This window comes from Drosophila gunungcola, chromosome 3R, assembly GCF_025200985.1.
Source record: "Drosophila gunungcola strain Sukarami chromosome 3R, Dgunungcola_SK_2, whole genome shotgun sequence".
NCBI classification, from domain to species: Eukaryota; Metazoa; Arthropoda; class Insecta; order Diptera; family Drosophilidae; genus Drosophila; species Drosophila gunungcola.
Window position 1 is genome coordinate 4,210,118 of NC_069139.1, and position 22,105 is coordinate 4,232,222.

General features: G+C 45.0%; 6 protein-coding genes and 1 long non-coding RNA gene across 9 annotated transcripts; 3 read left to right on the forward strand and 4 right to left on the reverse strand.

The window, feature by feature from the left end:
• Positions 1-5: 5 nt before the first annotated feature.
• On the reverse strand, positions 6-335 carry LOC128251891 (uncharacterized). The gene is made up of 2 exons (XR_008267254.1): positions 205-335; positions 6-155 (listed from the first exon to the last, which is right to left on the reverse strand). It is a non-coding gene; the product is annotated as an uncharacterized LOC128251891 (long non-coding RNA).
• Positions 336-977: 642 nt separating this feature from the next.
• LOC128257263 (retinol-binding protein pinta) lies at positions 978-2,663 on the forward strand. The gene is made up of 3 exons (XM_052988213.1): positions 978-1,577; positions 1,962-2,191; positions 2,249-2,663. The coding sequence occupies exons 1-3, from the start codon at positions 1,179-1,181 to the stop codon at positions 2,445-2,447; spliced, it is 828 nt and encodes a 275-aa protein (XP_052844173.1). The 5' UTR covers positions 978-1,178; the 3' UTR covers positions 2,448-2,663.
• Positions 2,664-2,740: 77 nt separating this feature from the next.
• On the reverse strand, positions 2,741-5,124 carry LOC128257273 (MOB kinase activator-like 1). Its single transcript, XM_052988225.1, has 3 exons — positions 4,712-5,124; positions 3,932-4,098; positions 2,741-3,879 (listed from the first exon to the last, which is right to left on the reverse strand). The coding sequence occupies exons 1-3, from the start codon at positions 4,723-4,725 to the stop codon at positions 3,401-3,403; spliced, it is 660 nt and encodes a 219-aa protein (XP_052844185.1). The 5' UTR covers positions 4,726-5,124; the 3' UTR covers positions 2,741-3,400.
• Positions 5,125-5,232: 108 nt separating this feature from the next.
• LOC128257254 (nucleolar protein 56) lies at positions 5,233-7,197 on the forward strand. The gene is made up of 3 exons (XM_052988202.1): positions 5,233-5,347; positions 5,511-5,913; positions 5,981-7,197. Exons 1-3 carry the CDS (start codon positions 5,345-5,347, stop codon positions 7,066-7,068), a joined length of 1,494 nt encoding a protein of 497 aa, XP_052844162.1. The 5' UTR covers positions 5,233-5,344; the 3' UTR covers positions 7,069-7,197.
• A 260-nt stretch (positions 7,198-7,457) lies between these two features.
• Positions 7,458-15,450, reverse strand: LOC128252880 (clathrin interactor 1). Of its 3 annotated transcripts, none has more exons than XM_052981036.1 (6): positions 15,299-15,450; positions 13,865-14,066; positions 13,434-13,806; positions 13,244-13,340; positions 12,419-13,179; positions 7,458-8,449 (listed from the first exon to the last, which is right to left on the reverse strand). In XM_052981036.1, exons 1-6 carry the CDS (start codon positions 15,349-15,351, stop codon positions 7,971-7,973), a joined length of 1,965 nt encoding a protein of 654 aa, XP_052836996.1. In that variant the 5' UTR covers positions 15,352-15,450; the 3' UTR covers positions 7,458-7,970. The 3 variants fall into 3 exon arrangements, with proteins under 3 accessions (XP_052836996.1, XP_052836994.1, XP_052836995.1); XM_052981034.1 differs by lacking the exon at positions 7,458-8,449 and adding an exon at positions 8,899-12,142; XM_052981035.1 differs by lacking the exons at positions 7,458-8,449; positions 13,865-14,066; positions 15,299-15,450 and adding an exon at positions 8,899-12,142 and having other exon boundaries at positions 13,436-13,703.
• Positions 15,451-15,626: 176 nt separating this feature from the next.
• LOC128252882 (FAST kinase domain-containing protein 4) lies at positions 15,627-18,065 on the forward strand. The gene is made up of 7 exons (XM_052981038.1): positions 15,627-15,743; positions 15,919-16,131; positions 16,192-16,908; positions 16,973-17,222; positions 17,287-17,561; positions 17,616-17,685; positions 17,744-18,065. Exons 2-7 carry the CDS (start codon positions 15,939-15,941, stop codon positions 17,952-17,954), a joined length of 1,716 nt encoding a protein of 571 aa, XP_052836998.1. The 5' UTR covers positions 15,627-15,743; positions 15,919-15,938; the 3' UTR covers positions 17,955-18,065.
• Positions 18,066-18,098: 33 nt separating this feature from the next.
• Positions 18,099-21,263, reverse strand: LOC128252881 (IQ and ubiquitin-like domain-containing protein). Its single transcript, XM_052981037.1, has 7 exons — positions 20,631-21,263; positions 20,310-20,565; positions 20,032-20,249; positions 18,842-19,485; positions 18,678-18,790; positions 18,438-18,622; positions 18,099-18,380 (listed from the first exon to the last, which is right to left on the reverse strand). The coding sequence occupies exons 1-7, from the start codon at positions 21,062-21,064 to the stop codon at positions 18,116-18,118; spliced, it is 2,115 nt and encodes a 704-aa protein (XP_052836997.1). The 5' UTR covers positions 21,065-21,263; the 3' UTR covers positions 18,099-18,115.
• Positions 21,264-22,105: the final 842 nt, after the last annotated feature.

A 22,105-nucleotide genomic window follows, 5' to 3' on the forward strand; every position in this document is an offset into this window, starting at 1 on the left:
TAAAATAAGCTCAATCAGTTTATTTTATTTATCAATTTAAGTGAAGTAAAATCGCTTGGGGTACAAAATTGGTAAAAGGAATACCAAAGTTCTCTTCTGTGGTACATCGTTTGGCTCCGGAGGAACAACAGGACGAGCTAAGCCAGATCGAGCACCTAAAGGAACAAAGTTTTTACCATTTGCTGTAGTTAATAAAGTACTCACCATCAATAATGTCAAATATATCCTTATCCTTAGAAACAGGTTGGGAATATGCCAGGGCAAATAAAGCCAAGCAAACCAAAAGGACACGTAGTAACATTTTGATAAAGGTTGAAAGCAACTAAATAACTTTCCAAATATGCTGGGCTTAAATACCTAAAGCAAGTAGTATACGAGGTAAGCAAATAAACAAAGCTATTTGTGAATTTAACTCGTAAACTCATCAATCAGCTCGTTTTATCTTCAAAGTCATGTTCTACTAACAGACATATTAGTAATCAAACTAGGTTAGTTTCTCAATTAGTTTGGATTTATGCTTAAGCTAACAAAAATATTTAACATATTTATAAAACGAATTTATAGATCATTTGCTAACTATAAAAAAGTTACAAATTAAAATTGTTAAAATCTTGGGATAAAACTAATAAAATGCGGATTGGCATACCTCATATATCTTGTAATTAAGTTTTGAAAAAATTGGTATCTTAAATAAAGTTTTTACAGTGTCTTTACATTAATGGTATAAACACAAACGATTGACAATATTATTAATTTTTTATTAAATATATTTAAAATTTTCTACGTAACCGTTACAAAGATCGCGTTAACAGCGGCTTAACAGGAAATGTAAGCTGTTTTAAATTGTCCATCTCTAATGTGCGTGCTTCCGCGTCTATCGAAATCCAAATCGCCAAGCTTAAAAAACACAAGGCAACAAATTTAGCACTTCTCGCCAATCAATTCGAATTAAATTAATCCAATTGGGCGAAAACGCAACAATTAAGCTCGCAATATAACAGCAATTATGTATTTTTAGAATTCGACAGTGCCAGTGCGAAATGCGATTAAATAAAAGAAGAAAGCGCTGAGTGCGCGTAAAAGCTTGTTGCAAAGCTTATTTTGGCGAGTACATGTCGCTATTTGTTTATAAACAATTGTTTTAGTTCGCCGACGGCTGTCGCCCCCAAAAGAGCGCCATGTGGTCGCGCAGTAGCAGTTCCAGACGACAAGGACAAGTCACCACCGCCGATGGTGACCCCGAAAGGGTTCTAAGCCAGGTGCAGGATCTCGGCGATTGGCTCCTGGCCAATCCCCAAATCAACGGGTGCAACACCTTCGAGAACCTCCACTTTTTTCTGAGAACTTCCAAATTCGATGTGGATCGAACCAAAAAAAAATTGAAAAACTTCTATCAAATGCGAGCGGAGCGCACTGAATGGTTTGAAAACCGCGATCCCAAGTTGCCCGAAATCCAGGAGTTGCTCAATCTGGGAGTTTTTCTACCCATTGGCGCTGATGCGGAACAAAGAATGGTGGTGGTCATCCGGACAGCAGCTCATGATCCCAAGCTACACACTCAGAACAATGTCTTTAAGGTGAGTCAGGCATTATATACGTGCTTAGATATATACACGAAAAAAAAATAATTACCTTAACCGAACTTAATAAACTGAATCAAGTTTACTCATTCATAATATTAATAAAAGACTGCATCTGGTTAGGAAAAACTGGGTTCAAATACCACCGCTGCCCTTAAAACTTTTCTATTTTTTTAGCTTTTAAAAAATATTTTGAGAATATATTATAAAATGTGATTGTATTATTCCATTACATGATTTGTACAAATTTCTTTTATTAAAATGCTATTATTCGGTATAAAACGATATGTTAAATATTGAATTTTATTTTCAAATCCTATTTATATACTTTTTTGTTTACACTGTATAGTTATATATATATATCCGACCTTTGCTTCTCAGACCAGCAAAATGATATTGGACCTGCTGTTAAAGCTCGAGCCAGAGACTTGTGCTCGTGGAATGGTGGCCATTCTGGACATGCAGGGCGTCCAACTGGGTCATGCCCTCCAAATGAATCCGAAGCTCATCAAGCGATCCGTGGAGAGCTGGACAGCCTATCCATGTCAGCCCAAGCTATTGGAATTCACCAACGCACCACGTCATGTGAACCTTTTTTTAAACACTTTCAGGTGGGTGACACCCAAACTAAAATTATACCCTACTATATAATTGGATTATCGTTTTAGAATATTCATGACACCGAAGATAAGATCCCGACTTTTGTTGAGACGCGAGGGCACCTCTGTGATCTGTGACCAATTGCCCAAAGAACTGGGTGGACAAGGGCTCAGCTATAAGGAGCTCTCTCTAAAGTGGAAGCAGCTGGTGGAGCAGAATGCCGATTTCTATGTGGAGCAAGACAAATACAAAAGCCAGCTAAAGTGATTGGGGTTAGTGTGGCGACAGTGATAACAAGGCGATTAGCCGAATGCTATAGATTAGTCGAAAACATTTACAATGCGCAAATGCATATGTAAGTATCGGTTGTCATATTTTAGTAACCTTCCCGTACTAGAAGTACTCCCTAGTTCCCCAATAAACCTTAGGTGTATATATACAATACCTTTTTTAATGAAAGGTATTTCAACATGTTAATCTTAACCGGTTTTGTCGTTTCACTTTTTGTTTTCGTTTTAAAACAAAGTGTCAATGCACGATAAACCTAAAGGAGAGCTGGCTTTATTCATAATATTCTCTTTATTAGTATAAAACGTATCAAAAATGTTTATCAAGTCTACAATTATTATCAGTTATTGGGTGCTGTCGAGCGTCGCCTCACATTGCTGGGGTTTGCATTACAAAATCGCTTGATCCGCTGGACGACTCCAAGCTATATAGCGATAGTTTAATAGTAATAAATACATACAATACATACAGAAAGAAAAAACGATAAACAAGGGAACACGCATAGTTTGTGAACGTAATATTGGTTGTTTCTCGAAAGCTGGATGTGTTGGTGATCGAAGGCGTGCTGCAGATGCCGCTGCTGCTGCTGATGCTTTTTGTTTTCTCCTTTACATATACATATAAATATGATTTATACTCCTTAAAGTTACGATTCACATATAAAAATATAGTAGTTGCTCTGGATCAGCAATTAGCCCGCTATAGTTCGGTTATCTTCGCCGATCGGCTGTTTTTATGTTATGTTTTGTTTTGTTTTTGTTTTGTTTTTAGTGGGAGGCACCCCATGAAGCAGTGAACGAAACTTAAAAGAAAAGGCGGTAACTAACTAAAGCGTAATACACGAGTCTGCCGGAGCGCTCCCATCACAAGTCCAACTGCAAGCCCAGGCTACCGCCATCACCGCAGGCAATTGCGGCTTCCTGCAGTGATTCCTATATCTGCCGCTCGTCCTTTGCCGTCAGCTTGTCGATCAGCTCCTGCAGCGGGGCCAGCTCGCGCCGCTCGATCAAATTGAACTCCTGCACGAAGAATATGAAGTGCTTGAAGGACGTGTTTAGGTGGGCCTCCTCGCCCAGCGTCACCACCTCTGTGAAGTGCTGGTGATAGATGTGCGCATACACGCGGAACAGACGCTTCAGTATGGTCTTCGCGGAGGAGTGAAAGTTCTTTGGAAACGGCACGCCGATCTTGGAGGGAAACAGAGTCTCGTCGTCCAGCTGGTCCTGCACCCAGGTCATCAGATAGTCAATGTACTTGGGGGCGCTGCACTTGATCGGCTTCTTCACGGTCAAACCGTCAGCCCAGTGGTATTCGTATTTCGGGCCAGCCGACATGATGCCACAGGTCTCCTCGGTGCAGAATTCGGTGATGGTGCCGTACAGCATGTTGATCTGGTTAAAGAAGTCCACGGCTGCAAGGCAGTAACCATTATTAGGAGCCTTAATAAATTATAGTATACTCACTGTTGACGGCCACCCACTCGTTGAGATCCTCGCCATCGGGCAGGGCCACAGCATTGCGTAGGTTTCCCGATCCCAAGGTGGCTGCCGCATGCTTCATGAGATCATACTGGTGGGTGCCCTCCGGGATGTTCTTCTTGGGCTTGAAGGTCTTGCTGGAACGGGAGCCGCTGTGGGAGCAGGAGGGCAATTAGTAAAGGACCATGGAATAACTTTTATAGAAGTGAAATACCGCAGAATTCGTAGCGTACAAACTTTTGTAATGGTAAAATATTTTTCTTTTAATTGGAAATAAGACTATAGGAAAAATCGAGCGAGTTTGGAAACTGTTTGTTTCAGAATTTCTTTAAATTAACCTTTATCATAAGATAGATAGTTTTGGTACTGCTTTGAACTGTATTATTAGGTCTTTCCTAATTTAGAATTTTGTTAATGTCTCAGAAATCTTATAATTTAGTTTAAGAAGTATCACTTTTTGTAGGAATTTGGTCCTTAATATTTTTTTTGACACTCATATATATTTATATTTTTAAGCAAACGGAATGGTTTTCAGGCACAAGTTTCGACTTTCTGTTGGAATTCGTTTTGAAGGGATTTCTGGACAGCCCCAAAAGAGTTAGGGAAGTTGTACTGCTTTGGAGTTGGGGGTATCACCCCGAAAAAAGAAAACAAAGCCACAAGGTCGGAATTGGGGGCGGGTGTGATCCAAGCTTTCTTTGTGCTCCAAAAGGACGGCAGTTTGCACACCGTGTTGCATTTTTTATTCTGCGCCCGAGAACTTACAACAAAAAGTCCATGGCATGCAGTAGTTGTGTTGTGCTCGCCTTTCACTGGGCCTCCAATGGAATTTTCCTCTGCGCTGACTTTTCCGGCGAGTGCCTCACAGCTTTTCCGGCTCTCCTGTGACGTGTCAGCCGATTTGATCAGCCGATTTTCACACAATTAATGCCGAATAATAATCAACAAAAGTGGCTGGAATTCGCTGCAGGTTCCTTTCTCTCCTCCAAGGAAACTGGGAAACGGTATTGGAATCAGTCTACAAGCTGGTGCCAATGGCCAACAGCTGATACGAGCGATTCCAGGAAGTGCGCCGAGCCAACTATTTATTTCTGTTGTGTTTATAAACGCAAAAATTGTTATAAATAAAAATAAAATTGCTTTCACACACAGAGACAGAGATAGCTGAAGGTGCGAGAAGGACAACGCGACAGGTTATCAGGCTATCAACGTGGCCAGCCTGTTGAAATTATACGGTATGGTACTTTGGTATTTTTTCTAGTATATCGTTGACATTTCTATACTAGCCTACTGCTGGTCACACTTTTAAGTAAGCACGTGGAAAAACAACGGCAGGAGCATCGTGTTTGAATAAAAATATATAATTTTATATAAAAACGGCATATATTCGGCATAAATATGGTAAGTACATACTGTCTAAACATCTAACATTAAGTGCTGCTTGTGAAAGGCGAGTGTTTGAAATGTTTTGTCAACGAAAACTAACCTTACCTGATGGAGCACCCTAAAACACATGTGCTTGCCACCGCACCAAATTGATAGTTTTCCATTTCCCCGCCTCCAGTCGAACCTGTATGTGCTGTACGAGCATGCGGCGGGCTTCTCGCTCTTCTCCGTCAAGGAGTTCGAGGAGGTGTCCATGTTCCTGCCCCAGGTGGAGTCCTCGGTCACGGACCTCGCCAAGTTCAACTCCATTGTGAAGCTGGCGGGATTTGCGCCCTTCAAGACGGCCATCGCCGCTTTGGAGAACATCAACGCCATTTCCGAGGGCATTGTTCCGCAGGATCTGCTCAGCTTCCTGGACGACTTTTTTGCCAAGCTCAAGAAGAAGAAGTGCACCCTGGGCATTGCAGATGCCAAGCTTGGAGCAGCCATCACCGAGTCCGTTGGGGTGCAGTGCAGCCACTTTGGAGTAGTCCCTGAGATCCTTCGAGGAGTTCGATTCCATTTCGCTAAGCTGGTCAAAGGTAAGTAAGTCACTGGCCTACGAAATGACTCTGTAACTAACCCTTCACTTTTTCCCATCCTCTCCAGGATTCACTGACAAGTCTGCTGGCGTTGCTCAACTGGGTCTGGGCCACAGCTATTCGCGTGCCAAGGTCAAGTTCAACGTGCACCGTTCGGACAACATGATCATCCAGTCAATTGCCTTGCTTGATCAGCTGGACAAGGATGTGAATACATTCTCCATGCGGATACGCGAGTGGTACTCCTACCACTTCCCAGAGCTGGTCAAGATTGTGCCCGATAACTACATGTTCGCCAAGTCTGCCAAGTTCATTAAGGACCGCAAGAACCTCACGCAAGATCAGCTTGAGGATCTGGAGAAGATCGTAATGGACTCGGCCAAGGCGCAGGCCATCATCGATGCCGCCAAGATGTCCATGGGCATGGACATCTCCATTGTGGATCTGATGAACATCGAGCTGTTCGCCGAGCGCGTTGTCAAGCTCTCCGAGTACCGAAAGAAGCTCTCGACCTACTTGCACAACAAGATGAACCTGGTGGCCCCCAATCTGCAGTCGCTGATTGGAGACCAGGTCGGTGCTCGCCTCATTTCCCATGCTGGCAGCTTGACCAATCTGGCCAAGTACCCGGCATCGACTGTACAAATTCTGGGTGCCGAGAAGGCGCTCTTCCGTGCGCTAAAAACCCGCTCCAATACGCCCAAGTATGGACTCATCTATCACTCCTCGTTCATCGGTCGCGCTGGCCTGAAGAACAAGGGTCGCATCTCCCGGTTCCTGGCCAACAAGTGCTCCATTGCCTCGCGTATTGATTGCTTCCTGGAGCAGCCAACCAGCGTGTTTGGTGACACTCTGAAGCAGCAGGTCGAAGATCGCCTGAAGTTCTACGAGTCCGGCGATGTGCCGCGCAAGAACATCGAGGTCATGAAGGAGGCCATTGAGGCAGCTGGCCAGGAGGCGGCAGCGACTCCCCAATCCGAGAAAAAGAAGAACAAGAAGAAGAAGCGGGTGGCGGAGGATGAGGGTGAGGCCAATGGCGCCAGCAATGGAAACGGAGCAGCCGCCGAGGCCGAAAATGGCAATGGAAATGACGATGGAGAGCCAAAGAAGAAGAAGAAAAAGAAGAACAAAAACAAGGAAGCCGTGGTGGCGTAATCGGTCGTCTCCATTACATTCAGCTTAGTCTTAAGTACCTTTTACCTTATCAGCTTTTTCTGTATTTTCTTTGACCCTAATGGATCCACATTTAATAAACATACTTTGGAGGGTACTCCCACCGAATAAGATTTGCCTTTTGATTTTGAATTGGACGGACTGAAAAGGAATGAAAACCTTAATATATAGATAAATCTTTGTTAATAAAAACCGCAAAGAAATCTTTTTTACTCGGTTAATTTAAGTAATTTCTGTCGAGAAATGAAACGGATTGTTTATCATGACAATAATTAAATATATAAATAATAAATTAGGTAAAATTCTTATCAGCTTTTTCTGTATTTCCGGTTGTAACTGATTAAAATTAAGTAAATAACAATATTTTAAAATTATTGGTTTCATTTCTTTTATATTTCATATTTCTTTTACATTCAATTTATATACAGACACATCGTAACGTTAACTATTGCTAAAATTGTTTGATTTCAATATTTGTAGTATTTTGTTTAACAATTTCATTGATGGATCGCTCAGCCGTCGTCCGTCCGCGCGTTGTGCTAACAAATCCGTTCAGTACAACCATTTATTCAACTACAGTGTATTGCATTTGATGACGACATTCGGTTTCCGAGTGGACAATCAGGACGGATGTGGAATTCATGGATGTGATCCGAAAAACTGCATCGCGGGTGGGGGAACTTGTTTAACAATAAATTTAGCAACAAATTGCACGCTTCGCAAACTTTATACAGCAAGGGGGAGTAGGTAAGTAGGTAGGTAAACGTAAATAATATATAGAACTGACAAGTTTAGCGATCGTGAAAATGTGAATGTGAGAGTGGAAGTTTTGGGGGGGGGGAAGTAGTTCAAGGCTGGGGTGGGTTGAATTAGGCTAAACAATATCATTGGAACAAGTCGAATGCCGACGAGCTGTTATTGTTATTATTGCTGTGATTCTGCTGCTGCTGCTGGAACGCTCCAAAGTTGGCAAATGCTGGTTGGTTTTGTGGAATGCTTTGCTGTGGCGCCGCAGAACCAAAAATATTGGGACTGTTCATCGGCGAAAGTCCGGAGAATCCTCCGCCTCCCGTCTGCACATTCAGCGGGCCCTTCGCCGGACTGTGGGTCTTCAACGCATTCATCGAGGGAGCCGGAGCACTGGGCTTGCCCGACTTGCTCATGAGCAGGTTGTCCAGATCGATGTTCATCTTGCCGCCTTTGAGGTCGCCCGACCAGGTGGCACCCACACTGGTGGGCTGGACACTTGGAGCGGTGGTCGCTGCTCCCCCGTTGGTATTATTATTGTTGTTATTGTTGGTCATCGACATGGGCTGGAGCAGATTATTGCCCGTGACGGCGGCAATGGGAGGCAGCATGTTGTCTGGAAAAATAAAACAAAAGCAATAATATTGTTATTCGGGGTTTTCACTTTCGGTTTATTTGTTCGGTTTCACAAAAAAGCTGCTTTGGATGTATGTGGCTTCGATAGAATTGCAAATGCGACTACTGGGTGATCGGCTAATGAGGTGGTAACTACTGCTCGGAAGCGTTTGCGCAGCAAATCAAGTGCAATTACATAGTCAAAGAATAGATTTGGTATCTGTTATAAGGCTATTGCGCTTATTGCTGTTTTATTGGGGTTTGTTATTGGTTTACCTAATGAGTCCGCGGCTGCGGTGGCCGCACAATGCCCGGAATATTGAGAAATGCTTTTCAATTCACCATAATTAAGTACATATATATTTGAGAAATAAAATCGTATCCGATGTGTGTGTGGTTTGCAATACAAATATGCAGTGGGAGAAAAAACGAATAAACAAAAGAAAGTAGTTTAAATGAAGTAAGTCCGTATATGTATACCTGTAATACAATGGCTTGGCGAAGCGAGAAATACATAATCATCATGAACTATATAACTTATTTCTAGCAAGTACATCTCTTTTGTGAGTTCATTATTATTATTTTATAATGTTAAGAAAATGCTTAAGGACAATGTTTTATGTCGAATACTTTCTTTAAAAATTTGTAATGGTGAAGGTATGAAATATATGATTAGCTTTGCCAAATTATGAGATAATAGAAGGTTTTTCAATGACAATGTTCTTGGGGGATTTATAATATTTATGTTGGTTGTTTAAACTGGAACTATTTTTTGTACATATATATGGCTTTATAACAACTAAAAGCATAAAATTGTCTTTCTTTTTCTTTAGAAAAGCATAAGGATTATGTATTTCAAATACAGTTTTTATAGTAAAGAAATCTTTAGTTTTTCAATAGTTATTTCTTCTTAAGAATGGTTAGGCTGCCTGTTCCATGGCAGCTGAATCGAACAGCTTGTAGCAGGTGTCCAGGATGCTTTGGGCCAGATCCCGGCACTCCTCCGAGGATTCCCCACCGATGAGGGGCGATCGTATAAAGTCCTCCAGCCAGCGCTGCAGCTCGTTCAGCGACTCGGCAAAGTGCTGGGCCAGCACATGACCCGGTGTGGTGACCAGGGCGATCCCTATTAGCTGCAGAGTGGCCGCTCGCACACGAGCCTCGGCATTGAAGCGCACAAAGGCGCACAGGTCGAAGATCTCGCGGGTCATGGCCGGGAGCAGTGGACAATTCTGGGAGCACATGACAATCACGGACAGGGTGTGCAGTAGATTTACCAGCAACTGGGTGTCAATGTCGTGCGATATGTTTTCGTACTTCACGAAAAGCATCTGGCGTGTCCGTTGGCCCCTGACCAAATTGAAGAAGAAAGTGCCTGCCACCGGGTGAAATGGATTGGCCTTTTCAATTCGATCCCCAACCTTGGGCTTGCTGAAATAACGCTTTGTCTTGGCACGCAATCGTTCGCGGATGATTCGCTGGGCAGCAGCCAGACGGGCGGCAGGACTCTCCTCCTCCTGGTGGAGATCAAACTTGCGCGGCTGTTTGGCTGCTGGTGGCACAATGTCCAGGATTTCACTCTCAGTTTCCTGCTTCTCGTCGCCAGATAGTTCTTTGGCCGCCGCTGCCAGCACCTGGAGCATCAGGATGCGCACACTGGCCGCATAGCAGGTGTTATCCGTGTGAAACTGGCGGCACAAGTACTCGGCACAGGCTCCCGGATGCGAAACACAAATGGCCACACAGCACTTGAACTGTGTACGCTCGAAGTGCTCATAGTAGAACTGCATTTCCATGACGATGAATAACTGCAGCAGATCAATGGCCAACTGAGTGTCATGCCTGGCCAGCTGGCCACGAATGAGCTGCTCGGCCGTTCCAAAAGCGCCCTCAAACACTTGGTAATTCTCCACTTTTGTACGGAGAAGTTGCAGCAAGTCTATGACGAATTTGGGGCGCTCCTCAATGGTGCTGGTTATGTCATTGGACATATCGTAGGGCTTCAAATCATCGTCGTCGTCTTCATCCAGTGGCTCATCGTCATCCGAGTCCAGCTGCATGCTGACACTTTCTGTTTTGGTAGGTGGCTTTGGTTTGGCTTCAATTTTATGGCGATTGAGCTGCTCCTTTTCCTCTGAGTTACTCATAAACTCCTTGAGATGTGACTCCAACTGTTTCAACTGATCTTCATCTGGCTTCTCATCTAATTTGGACTTGCTGGGCGATTCAAAGCGAGCCAGTTCATCAAACTCCTCAAAGATGTGCCACTGCCGAGTTTCCTGCATTGAATCGTAATCGAATTTTAAGCGATCTTCCTCCTTTGTATCAGGCAAAGCCATAAAATTGAAGAGCAGCTCCACTGTCTTCATGCCCACATGTCGCTGCAGCGCATCTGGGGACTGCAAATGGTGGCTCAGTCCATCGTGCAGCTGACGCTTGGTGTCCAAATCCATTTGAAGACTGCGGGAAAGGCATTTTCCGGCCAGCACAATCATTTTGGATATGGCCAAGTGCTCTTGGCTGCCCAGTTTATGCAAAGAGATTCGCTTTGACCAGATTCCCAGCAGTTGATTAAAGAGCACCTGCAGTTGAGCAGGAGCCACGACATTCAGATAGCTCCCCAAAGTCTTAAGCTGCTTGTTTTCCACCGGTGTCCGCTGGAGTGGCAACTTCTGGAGCAGGCAGTGCTTCCAGTGGGGTGTCTCCAGGGCGGAAGCTCCAAGAAGTACGTAGAGATTCAGTTCCGCCGAAAGCGCCGATTGAGCGGTCTTCAAACAAGCAGCAGGATCAAGTTCCTTCAGAATAGTATGCACTAATTTCCTTCCTCTGGGGGCCACCGCATAGTCCTTGAGCACTCGCAGGAAACCCTGCAACGTTGGTCCATCGTAAATTAGATTTACAAGCTGTGAGAGAAGCCAGGAGTAGGGTTCCAGATCAAAGCAATCCTCGGTATCATCGCACTGCAGCACAAAGTGCAAGGATTTCAGCCACTGGCGCAGCAGGAGCTGCTGGTAAGGAACAGGGGCGAACATCTCCGGCAGCCTGCGACCCAACCGATTGGCCACCTGGGCTGGAAGTCCGATGAGCAGCTGAAAGAACGCCTTCACCTGGGCATCCAGCTCCTCCACACGCCTCTCCGGCATTACTTTAATGGTCCTGGCAAACCGCTGCATCAAAGATCCTCTCTGGCGGGAGATGTGCAGCAAGGCGACAGCAATTAGGCCATCATCTTTGAGTAGATCCTGCAGCAACGATGTGATTGTACCCGGAAACTGATCCAATTTTCTCAGCAGCGCTTCAAAGGCAACCCGTATGTAATCAAAGCTGTGATCGAGTTTGAAAAGATTCAGCACATCCACATCCCGCGACGGTTCTGGCCAATCCTGGCTGAATAGCTCCACCAGTTGGTTCAGCAAGGCGGCGTACTCTCCGTTGGCCAGCGAACTCCAGTCGCACGTCTGACGATCGAGGCCCACCAACTGCTCCGGGGTGGCAAAGCCGGGCAGGGCGTTCGCGTGCAGCAGCTCCCGCAGAACGGATGCCACTTGGGCGGTGGCCGAGGCGCTCTGCACCTGCCCCAAGTCGCGCAGCTGCCTCTGCGCCTTGGCCAGGGCCAGACGCACTGCCTCCGACGGCGGGGAAGGCTGAGACGGCGACATCGAATCGCCACCGGATGCCAACTGCTCTTCGACAGCTGCGAGAGAGAATGAGAAGAGAACGAGTGCATCCGATTGGAATATGTTGCCGTTTTTGTGTGGAAGGATGTGTGTGAGAGTGTATCTTTGTGTGTGGGTCTGGGGGAGCTCGAGGTAGAGATAATGGCTCTAGTCAAGCTCGGGAGACGCGCCGTCATGCAGCGATTCCTAAATACAATATCATGAAGTGACTAAAGCCAATACAAGTACTCTAATCCTAAGCCTAATTCAAACTTAAAACTAGGTTAGTCTACGAGTATCAAACTACAACTCACCCATGGGCATGCTTTGGTGTATGGACAGATCGCCCAGGCCCGCCAGGAGATCCGTGGCCGTTGTGGCCGCCGCCGTCGTGGCGGGAGCGGAGTTGAACAGGTCAAAGGAATCGTTCGCCGGCGTGGCCGTCTTTAGCAGATTCCCGTCCAGAGCGGAGGTCGAGCTGGTCGATCCTTGGAATGCGGCAAAGTCGGCAAACTCATCGTTGACAGCCGGAACGAGGCCCGTTGATGGTGGCTCGCTGAGCGCCGATCCAGCTGGATTGCCACCGAAGGCGGCGGCAAAGTCCCCGAACTCCTGCTGGCCAGCATCGCTGGCCCGCGGATTAAAGTCATCGTCGTCGTCGTCCACGATCCTTGCGGCGCTGTTCAGTGTCTGCTCCTGCGCTGGCGGTGGCGAGCAAGTCTTGAACAGATCGTCCAGCAGATCGTTATTATTGCTTTGCGTATTATTGTTGGCCTTGGAAGTGGACGGTGAGGGTGAGCCGCCGCCCATTAGGTCCACGCTGGTAGGTGTGTCGCGGTGCGTGGGCGAGTGAATGCCGGCAGCACCGCCTGGCGCTGGCTTTCCAAAGTTAGCCGCCGCACCCAGATCGATCTTCTTCTGGGGCAGCGTCGGCTTGGCGGCCACCGTTGAAGTGGGCTGTTTGGAAACCGGCGAGCTGACAGTCTTCGAGCGAATGTTCATGCTGAGGCTGGAGGGCTTGGCCTCGCTGGCCACTTCGGCGGGACTGGCGCGGTCATTATAGCGATAATTACGTCTGAGGTGGTAAAAGTAACATTAATTATTTAGTCATGTTCTGTGGGAGCTTGTTGTTCACTTGCCTTGGACTGGGTGAGTCGCTGTCGGATCCTTCGCGCTCTCCATCGTAGTGAGTATCATCATCCTCGTAGCGATCCTTGTCGGCGTTCTTGTCAGAGTCTGCAGAAGAAATATACATCATTAATTACTTGTATCTGGTTAAGAATAGTTTATGGAAGGTGTGTAGCCTCCAGAAATGAACTTCTAGCTTACACCAATTGTCTCCACGACTAGAGCGGTAGTCGCCACCATCATTGTAGCCACCGCCGCTGCCGCCGCCTCCTCCACCGCCTCCACTGTAACCGCTGTAGCCGCCGCTGCGCATGCCCATGGCATCGCTGCTCATGCCAATGTACTTGTCCTTGTTCTTTTTCGCCTTCTTGCGCTCCTCGCGCAACCGATCGTCGTCCTGAATGAAGTCTATAAGCTCTCGTACCTTATGCCTAACATTAATACCCTGATCCTTGCCGCCCTCGTCGGTGAACGTGTAGTTCTCCAGCGAACGCAGATCGTAGATGTGCTCCCGGGAGGAGGTCACCACCCGTTCGGAGCCATTCCGCACCAAATAGTTTAGAAGAAGTAGACTCTGTAAGTATAGGGATTTGGTAAATAACTTTATTGACTCATTTAAAGTTAATGCCTACCTTGTAGGTGCGTCGCCAGTTGGTTTTGTTGTCCTGCAGCATGCGCTTCCACAGCATGGACATCACCTCGGGGAACGTCTCGTAGGAGAAGGTGGAGTAGGCCAACTCCTGCATGAGTGGTCCAGTGGGTCCCCAGGGATCATCGTTGGTGGCCTCCCGCACCTTGCCCTCCGTCTCCGTGTAATTCATCACGACATTGGTGCTGCAAGAGGAATTGGCAAGAGATTAAGATGCTGTAAATCAAATCTTGCTTCTAAATATTGCTTCAAATGACTAAAACATATCTAGGTCTTAAGTCAGCGAGCCAATTTAGATCGCAAAACACATATTTAAACCAGTAAAACAAGCTACTTTTATGGTGAAGTAATATTAAAAATATTATGATTTCATCTTTCTTATAAGAGTCTTAAAAGAAAAGCTATATGTGTACTATTAGTATAAATACCTTAACCCAAAACTTGACTGTTAAAAAAGTATCTAAAAATTTTTTCTAAGTATTTTTAATACATTTAAATTAAGTTGATTTTAAAAAAGTTATAAAGAGACGTTAATCATTATTCGTAAGTTTAAAACAATAACCACGTAAAGCTTCCAGTAGTAAAGTTAAAGAATGCCTATTTGCTTAATGCATTGATAAGTTCAATTGACTTGATAATCAAACAGATACAGCCCCGGTTAATAAAAATAGGTATCTTGAAAATACAAAGCCCAGATAGAGATAAATAAATAAATAATAAGACTGCGACGTTGATAGACATTGGAAACGTGATGGAAGAGGGCTAAGTGTCGCGGCCCAGTTCCAGCTAGTTATTCCTTATCAGTCCGCGATAAGGGCTAGAAAAAGTGTACCCGAATCCCCTATAGTAACTGCACTTAGCTTAATGATTTGGGTGACATTATAGCAGCTCCATTGGCTTTAATTTATTGGAACTATAGTCATTTTAGGTGGCACCACCACCGTAAAAGGGGCAGGCGAAAGGGGGCAACCTTAATTAATAATTCGATGGCGAAACACAAACACCCGTTTCACTGGAAAGCCTGGAAGTGGAAGTGTTAACACAGGTGGAAACATTTTTTTATATTTGGGCAGTCGAAGCAAACAAATTGTTTCTTGATAAAGCCTCACACACACACACGCACACATTCACATGGATATCCATATCGGAATGTGGTTGTGTGTGTAAAGCTCGTTTGGAATTACGAACAACCTTGAAAACAGGTAAAAATGTGCACCTAATCAAACTCCCTGATGCAGTGCATCCATTAATGAGATCTTTCTGATGATACTCAGAGTTTTGGACAGGATAGAGCTTTGTGGAGTAGGGGGCGTGGCGGGAAATCGGGAACTTGGGGCGTGGGAGGCTCCACATTCACTCGATTTGAAGGGGCTTGTTATACACACAGCCCAAAATTTAAGTACTCCTGATCACTTACACCTTGTCCGCCAATTCGCGCACTTTCCACATGCTGATGAACTTATCCACCATTTTGGAGCTATCGAATGCTACGGAATTTTTCACACAATCTCGTCGAAAGGTGGCTGGAAAATCCAACTACAACAAGAGACGTCGAACTCGTTTTCGCTTGGCGTGCCGTTCTCGTATGTGTGTTTTTGCACTCGCGTTTTGCACTTTTGCATGGAAATTGCGCACTTGACTCGCACCCGCGCTATCCGCCAAACAAAAATGTAAAAATTTAAACGAAAATTGTAAAACAAAATCACAGCAGCTAATTTTTTTTGGTGAGCTGTCCCCAGTGTTGCAAAATTGCCTCTTGACTTGGGCAGTGTGGCAAGACCTTGGAAAACGTTATTCGGTCGTTAATCAACACTAGCAAACAGCTGAACGCTGCCGTCATCTGTGGATTCTCAACGTTCAATAGGAAAGTTTGCTTAAATTAAAGGATTTACTAAATGAAACGTAAATGATTTCAAGGAAAAAAGGCTATAACAATTCATAAATATAAGGCTGTAGCCTTGGCATACGATAAAAAACGGAAAACTGCCCGCTCAAAATGTAAACAAAAAGGTTATGTAAACTTCTGTGGTTTCTTGCAGCGTGTAGATTGACTGAAAATGTTGGGACTGCAACGTTTTGCCGGCAGCTTTGTTAGCCTATTATACCGCCGTGCCGCCTACAGCAGCAATGTGCGGGCGGCGGGCGTTCCACTGGCCAACACCCACACCCCTGGAGGTCAATCGGATGGAGATGCAGTGCAGCCAGAAGCACGCACGCCGGCTGCAGAGGCGGTGGCCAGAAAACCGCGAGGTAGGTAGCTCCTTGAACCTTCTATACATTGCTAACCAGTTGGTGCTCCAATACGAACAGGCAACATGGTGGCCGCCGCCTTCGAGTCCCTGAAAAACGACAATCCCAAGGATGAGAGCAAGAACCTGGCCTCCAGCAAGATAGACGAGCGCATCATCAATGCCAAGACAGTCAACGGACTGCTGTCCATCACGGAGAGCAACAACGCCTTCTCGCGAAAGCATGCCCTCAGGATTGTCTCCATTCTGGCCGAGTGGAGCACCCTGGATCGGGTGAAGATCTCAGAGTTCGAGAACGACACCAGATTCCTGCGCATTTGCCGTATGTTGGGCAGGACTGTGCCCAAAAGTGGGAACGGTGGCAACAGCAAGACTCTGAGCGAGAACAATGGCCAGGCTAAGCGGATTTCCGGCTTTCGGACGGACGATCTGAACACGGTGCTCGGCGTAGCTGGCGATGATGAGGCGGCCAAGCTGATAGCCAGCATCAGTCTGCCCCAGATGGTCAAGGTGATGAGCACGCTGGCCCAGAGGAAGCGGCGTAGCACTCCGCTCCTGCGCTCCCTGGCCTTCAACATTAGCAGCGCATCGGAGGCACTGGATTTGAAGCAATCAGCGGATGTGCTGTACGCCATGTCCACGCTGAATTTCCAGGACTCTGTGCTGGGCGCCAAGGTCTGCGCGGATGTACAAACGGCGCTGCCCAAGAACGTGGAGAAGTCCGCCGTTGTGGGATCCATCATTACCAGCCTGGGCATCTTGCGTTACCGGGACTTGGGTTAGTTTACCTATATAGCCACTCCAAGTCATAACTGCTAATCATATGCCTTGATTTGCTCTAGATATCCTGGAATCCCTGACGCAGTGGCTCTTGAAAAATAGCGAAATCTGCCGTCCCCAAGATCTCAGCGCCTACTTCCTTACATCGGCCCTGCTGAACTTCAAGAGCGCCCAACTGGAGGAAGTGAGCAACAAGCTGGTGAAATCCATTGTGCGTGAGGACTTCACCAAGCAATCCGAGTGGCTGAGCTTTGTGTGGTCACTCACAATGCTGGGTCTAGTGGAACACAGTCATTTGGCTTCAGTTTTGAGGTTTGTCCTCAAACTTAAACCTTAAAATATTCAATTTTATATTTATAATTTAATGTACTTGCAGTGCGGACTTCTTAGAGAAATTGCAAAAGGACAAGGCTGGCATCACAGCCACCTCCAAAATGAGGCTGCTCAACCTGAACAGCTATGCCCAGTTATTAGCCACAGACTACAAGGGTCCTCTGCTCTCCGCCGACAGTCCTGCCTACCAGGTGCCCATGGCGCATCCCAAGGCAAAACAAGTGCTAGTCAATGGCATGCTGGATGCTCTTAAGAGCCTGCTCCCGGCCAGCAATCATTTCCAGAGCGCCGTGGACAGTAAAATGGGCTTCCTTATAGGTATGACACCCTTTTTTTTAGTCGAGCAATTTCCCTGATCCTCTTTCGTTCCAGATGCCGTGTGCCACTTTGATGCTAACAGAAATCCCCTGCCCTTGGACAAGGAAAACCCCAAAGCCATTAGGTGATTGGGATAAATCTCTTTCACTTTCTTGCTGGTACTTATGCTCTTATGTTTTTAGGGTGGCCCTGATGATCATTGATTTCCATGACATTTGCCACGGAACGCATCGCAGTGGCAGCGGCGTTACGAATCTGACATTTGACCTGCTGGAAAAGAGTGGATACCACGTTATTCCCGTGCCCTACAACGAGTTCAGCACCAGTGACAAACTACTGAAACGCGTTCAGTATTTGGAGGCAAAGTTCAAGGCGATTGCAAGTAGCAAATAATTGCAGTTGTAGTTTTATTTAATTTTCCTTTTAATGATTGATCAATATTTGAATTGTTTAAATTTTGTAAATGTTAAATTAGGCGCTGAATTACAAGCTAAACCCAAATGATTGAGAGTGTGTCTAGCCATAAGTTATAATAGCCATAGGTTAAGTTTATTTTAAATGGCATCCAGTTTGCTGGAGCGCTGCTTGTTCATGCCCACCTTCCACCACTGACCCGTCTCCTGGAACTCGATGGCCACGGCCGCCAAGGTGTGGAACAGACTGCGGGCCAGCATGTGCAGATTGCCAATGTGCAGAATGAACTTGGCATCGTACACCTTCTCGATGTCATCGATCTTGTAGTGATCTCGCGTCTCACGCTCCGTGAGGCAGACACAGTTCCAAGGTGCCCAGTCATCGCTCTTGTTCCATCGCGGCAATCTGCAGGAGATAAATTATACTTAATAATATTTATAAGTCATCTAGTAGAGAACTCACCTCAGTTCGCTGAGATTCTCAGTCTTGCTGAGGGCCGAGTGTCCATGCCATATCTTGTCTATGATGTGGCGCACATCATCTGGCTGCATCACAAAGGCAAAGGACGTGGTGCACTTGCGTTTGCGCTCATCCCGATGGATGCATCTCAAGATGGACTGATACACCGTATTCTCAGTGGCCGTAAGCTGTGGGTAAGTGGTTCTTATTATATTTTATCAAAGTAATCTGTGCAACATCCACCTTAAGATAGTAGCAGTGCTTGCAGGTGTCCACATGACTCTGACGAGTCCTGATGGCAAACTCCGCATAGGTCTTAACCTTCTTGCACACAATGCACATGCGGGATGGAGTTCCTGGATATAACATATTATAAAATGTTCAAAGAACTAATGATCCAAACTCACTCTCCTTGGGCTTGTCCTTCTGAAACTTTATCAAATCAAAGAACAACATGGTCTGACGTTTTCGCAAAATTTCCACATCAAAGGATTTGGCGTAAAGCAGTAGATTCTTCTCACGTTCAAAGAGATCGAAGAGCTCGGGAAAATTGGGATAGCAAGTCTCCTCGGTTAAAACTGTCATGACCTGACGGATGAAGTTCAAGCGCTCCTCCTTGTTGCGTGGCTTTCGTAGATCCTTGTAGATCTCGGTGAGAAAGCGCACTCGCTGCGTGCTCAACAGATCCATGTGGATCTTGGAGTCCTTGTAGCCGATCCACTCGATCGGCTTGCCCATCTCCTTCAGTAGCTGGTCATTGCGGAAATCCTCCATGGCCTTGTAAACCAGATTGCGCTGCCTCTCCACGCCATTCAGCAGCTGGATCTCCTTGTCCAGCAGGATGTTCACCTCGGCGATGCGGGCAGGACCTTCGTAGTTGGCTGTAATCCTCTTCAGCTCAGCCTTTTTCCAGCGACCCACCTCGGCGAACAGTAGATCGAAGTCGTCCTTGTTGCGGGGAAATTGCTTGACTACTCGATGCCGCTCCACACGCTGCTCCACGCACTTTTCATAGCGCTCATCCTCCTGCTCGCGATTTTGGACCAGGCGACTGGTCAAGAAAATGTCATTCAGATTTAATTAACTATTAAATACATAGTTGCGGGTAAAATATTAGTAGTGGAACAATGAAAAGTGCTCAAAGACATACTTTGAGGCAGAGAACAACCTTTCTTTTAATTTATCATAGTGCCTACTTATCGATAAACAGAATAACATTAAACATTTAGTTTTTCATGGGAAATAAAACTGTCAATAACTCCTTAAAGTATGCTTTTAAATATACTGTAATAAATCATTTTAGAACATAACTAAAAATCCTCGTTTATCTGCACTTTGCAAAGGAATAAAAACGTTTTTATTATGAGATTTAATTTTAAGTAAATTTTAAAAAACATTTTTTTTTGTGTCAACCATTTAAAAAAAAATTTTTAATTAATGTGCATACGAAATATGTGGGTTTTTAAGATTTTCCCCAATTTAGTTTCAAGTATTAGCTGAACAAAAATATAAAAAAAAACTTCTGAAAGTTTTTACTATTTTCATAAGCTTAAAAACTACTAATATTTTGCAGCAACTATACATATAATCTACCCACCGATATTCCCTAGCCCTCATGTGGATATATTTCCATAAAATCCAGCGCCTCCAATTCCGCTGAATGAGCAGAATCTTCTCGAGCTTTCGTTCGGCTCGCTCCTTCTGGGCAAAAGTCTGGTACTTGCCAGGAACAATAGTAAATTCATTGACTGCGGATACATACAGGATGTTAGTGCCATCCAGATGGCATTGCACCGACTGCTCATGGGCTGTGTTCTGGTGGAGATTGATGGGTAATCAATTTTAGATATTACAAAAAATCGTTTGAGAGCCCACCAGAGTCTTCTCCTTTTGCTCCCAGGTTTGCGTATCCCTGGTCTTGTATTTCCTGTACTTCATCTTGTCGAAATAGGGACCAGTTTGGGTAAAGGCATCCAAATACTCCTTGCCAGTGTTCTTATCCCGGTAGCCGCACAAGAAAGGTTTGACGATGGCCGCATTTTCAATCTCCACCACCACGTTTTTGGACTGACCATCCTGGGTATCCTCTCCAGAAATGTGGACAGTGATGAAGTCCGCCAAGCGATGTTTGCTGATTAAAATGGAAGGTATTTTTAAAAGAGTTTGTGATCAAAAACCTCATATTTAAATACCCACTCGTAGTAGACATCCAGATCCAGTTTGGAGGAGGGACTGCCCTCAGCACACAGCTCCAGTTGGAACTCATGGATGCCGTATTCATCCAGGGCCGTGGAGTTGAGGGGCAGGGTATCGCAGAGCACGCGATTATCCTGCCGGAGGACCAATGATCCCGGTTCCACTTCGAATTTGCGAGCAAGGTCCTGCTTAACTTCGCCCAGGGTCATGCAGTTGGGATACACCTGGGCCAGGATGTCGGATTCCGTGAGCCGGAACTTGACCGTCACGTTCTCCAGCTCCACACAGCACTCCTCGGAGTGTTGCGGCTCCGATTCGGTACTGCCGCTGTCCAACGGAGGAGGGCAACTAGGCGGCAACTTGGGCCGCTCACCGGGCTCCACATGGAGTTGCACATTGCACACATACTCCGGGGCATGCTCCTCCACGCTCATCTTGCCGCACACAAAATATATCTATCAAACTGGGAGCGAATAATAGTTTGTAGTTGGGTAATTTCAAATTGAGTGTAAAAACTGCCTGCTGAGATATGGCCAGCAAAAAAGAGGATGGGTTGAATGGAGCCATAAATTTGTTCAATAACGTTTTTCAGCCGCTGCTAGGCGCCCTGTTGTGGCAACGGGTTGTAGGCCAAAAACGCCGCTTTGGCCCTAATTTTATGGGGTCCCAATACAGTGGAGCTAATTGTACCATTAAATCTTGTCTTAAACACAGTTCTCATAATCATTAAGATTTAATTATTATATATTAAATTAAACCGCATTTGATCGGATTAAAGTGTTGGCTGAAATTTTTTAATGGTTGATCTTTTAGGTAAAATTTAGAATTTTATGTATCGATAATTTTTTATTAGTTGAAAAGTCAGTTTTAAATCTTAATTCTTATATTTCGTTACTTTATAACATACTTAAATACTAATAAATAAATGGCTTGAACCCTAAATGAATCAGGACACGGAATGAAATGAGTAATCAAAAAAAAATGGCTTTATTAGAATACAATAGAAACTTCTAAAATTATATTTTTAGCTGAACAGTCAATTCTTAAATCTTATTTTGTATTTATAATAACTTTTAAAAAAGATCTTGTATGTTAAACAAATGAAATCAAGTAATGAAATGGCTATCTAAATATATATTATAAAAATATAAACGATCAAAAACAACATCAAAGTCAATCAGTTTACCATCAAGAAGTTCCACTTAGAGAACTCCAACTGTGCTTAAGTTTTCTCACGCATACGCACTGAATTTTCACAAGTGAAAGCACCCAATCATCTAATGAGCTCCTCAACTCCACTGGGCATTTATGTACAAATTTGCATAGCCATAAATATTTTCTAATTGCCAGAAATTCATCGTCTTCCCAATTCAATCTGCCACTTTTGAGCGCCTTATTATTTATTATTATTTATTGCACAACTCGGGGCATTTGGCATGCGCAAAGACAACGGTGACAGTAATTACTTTTACTAA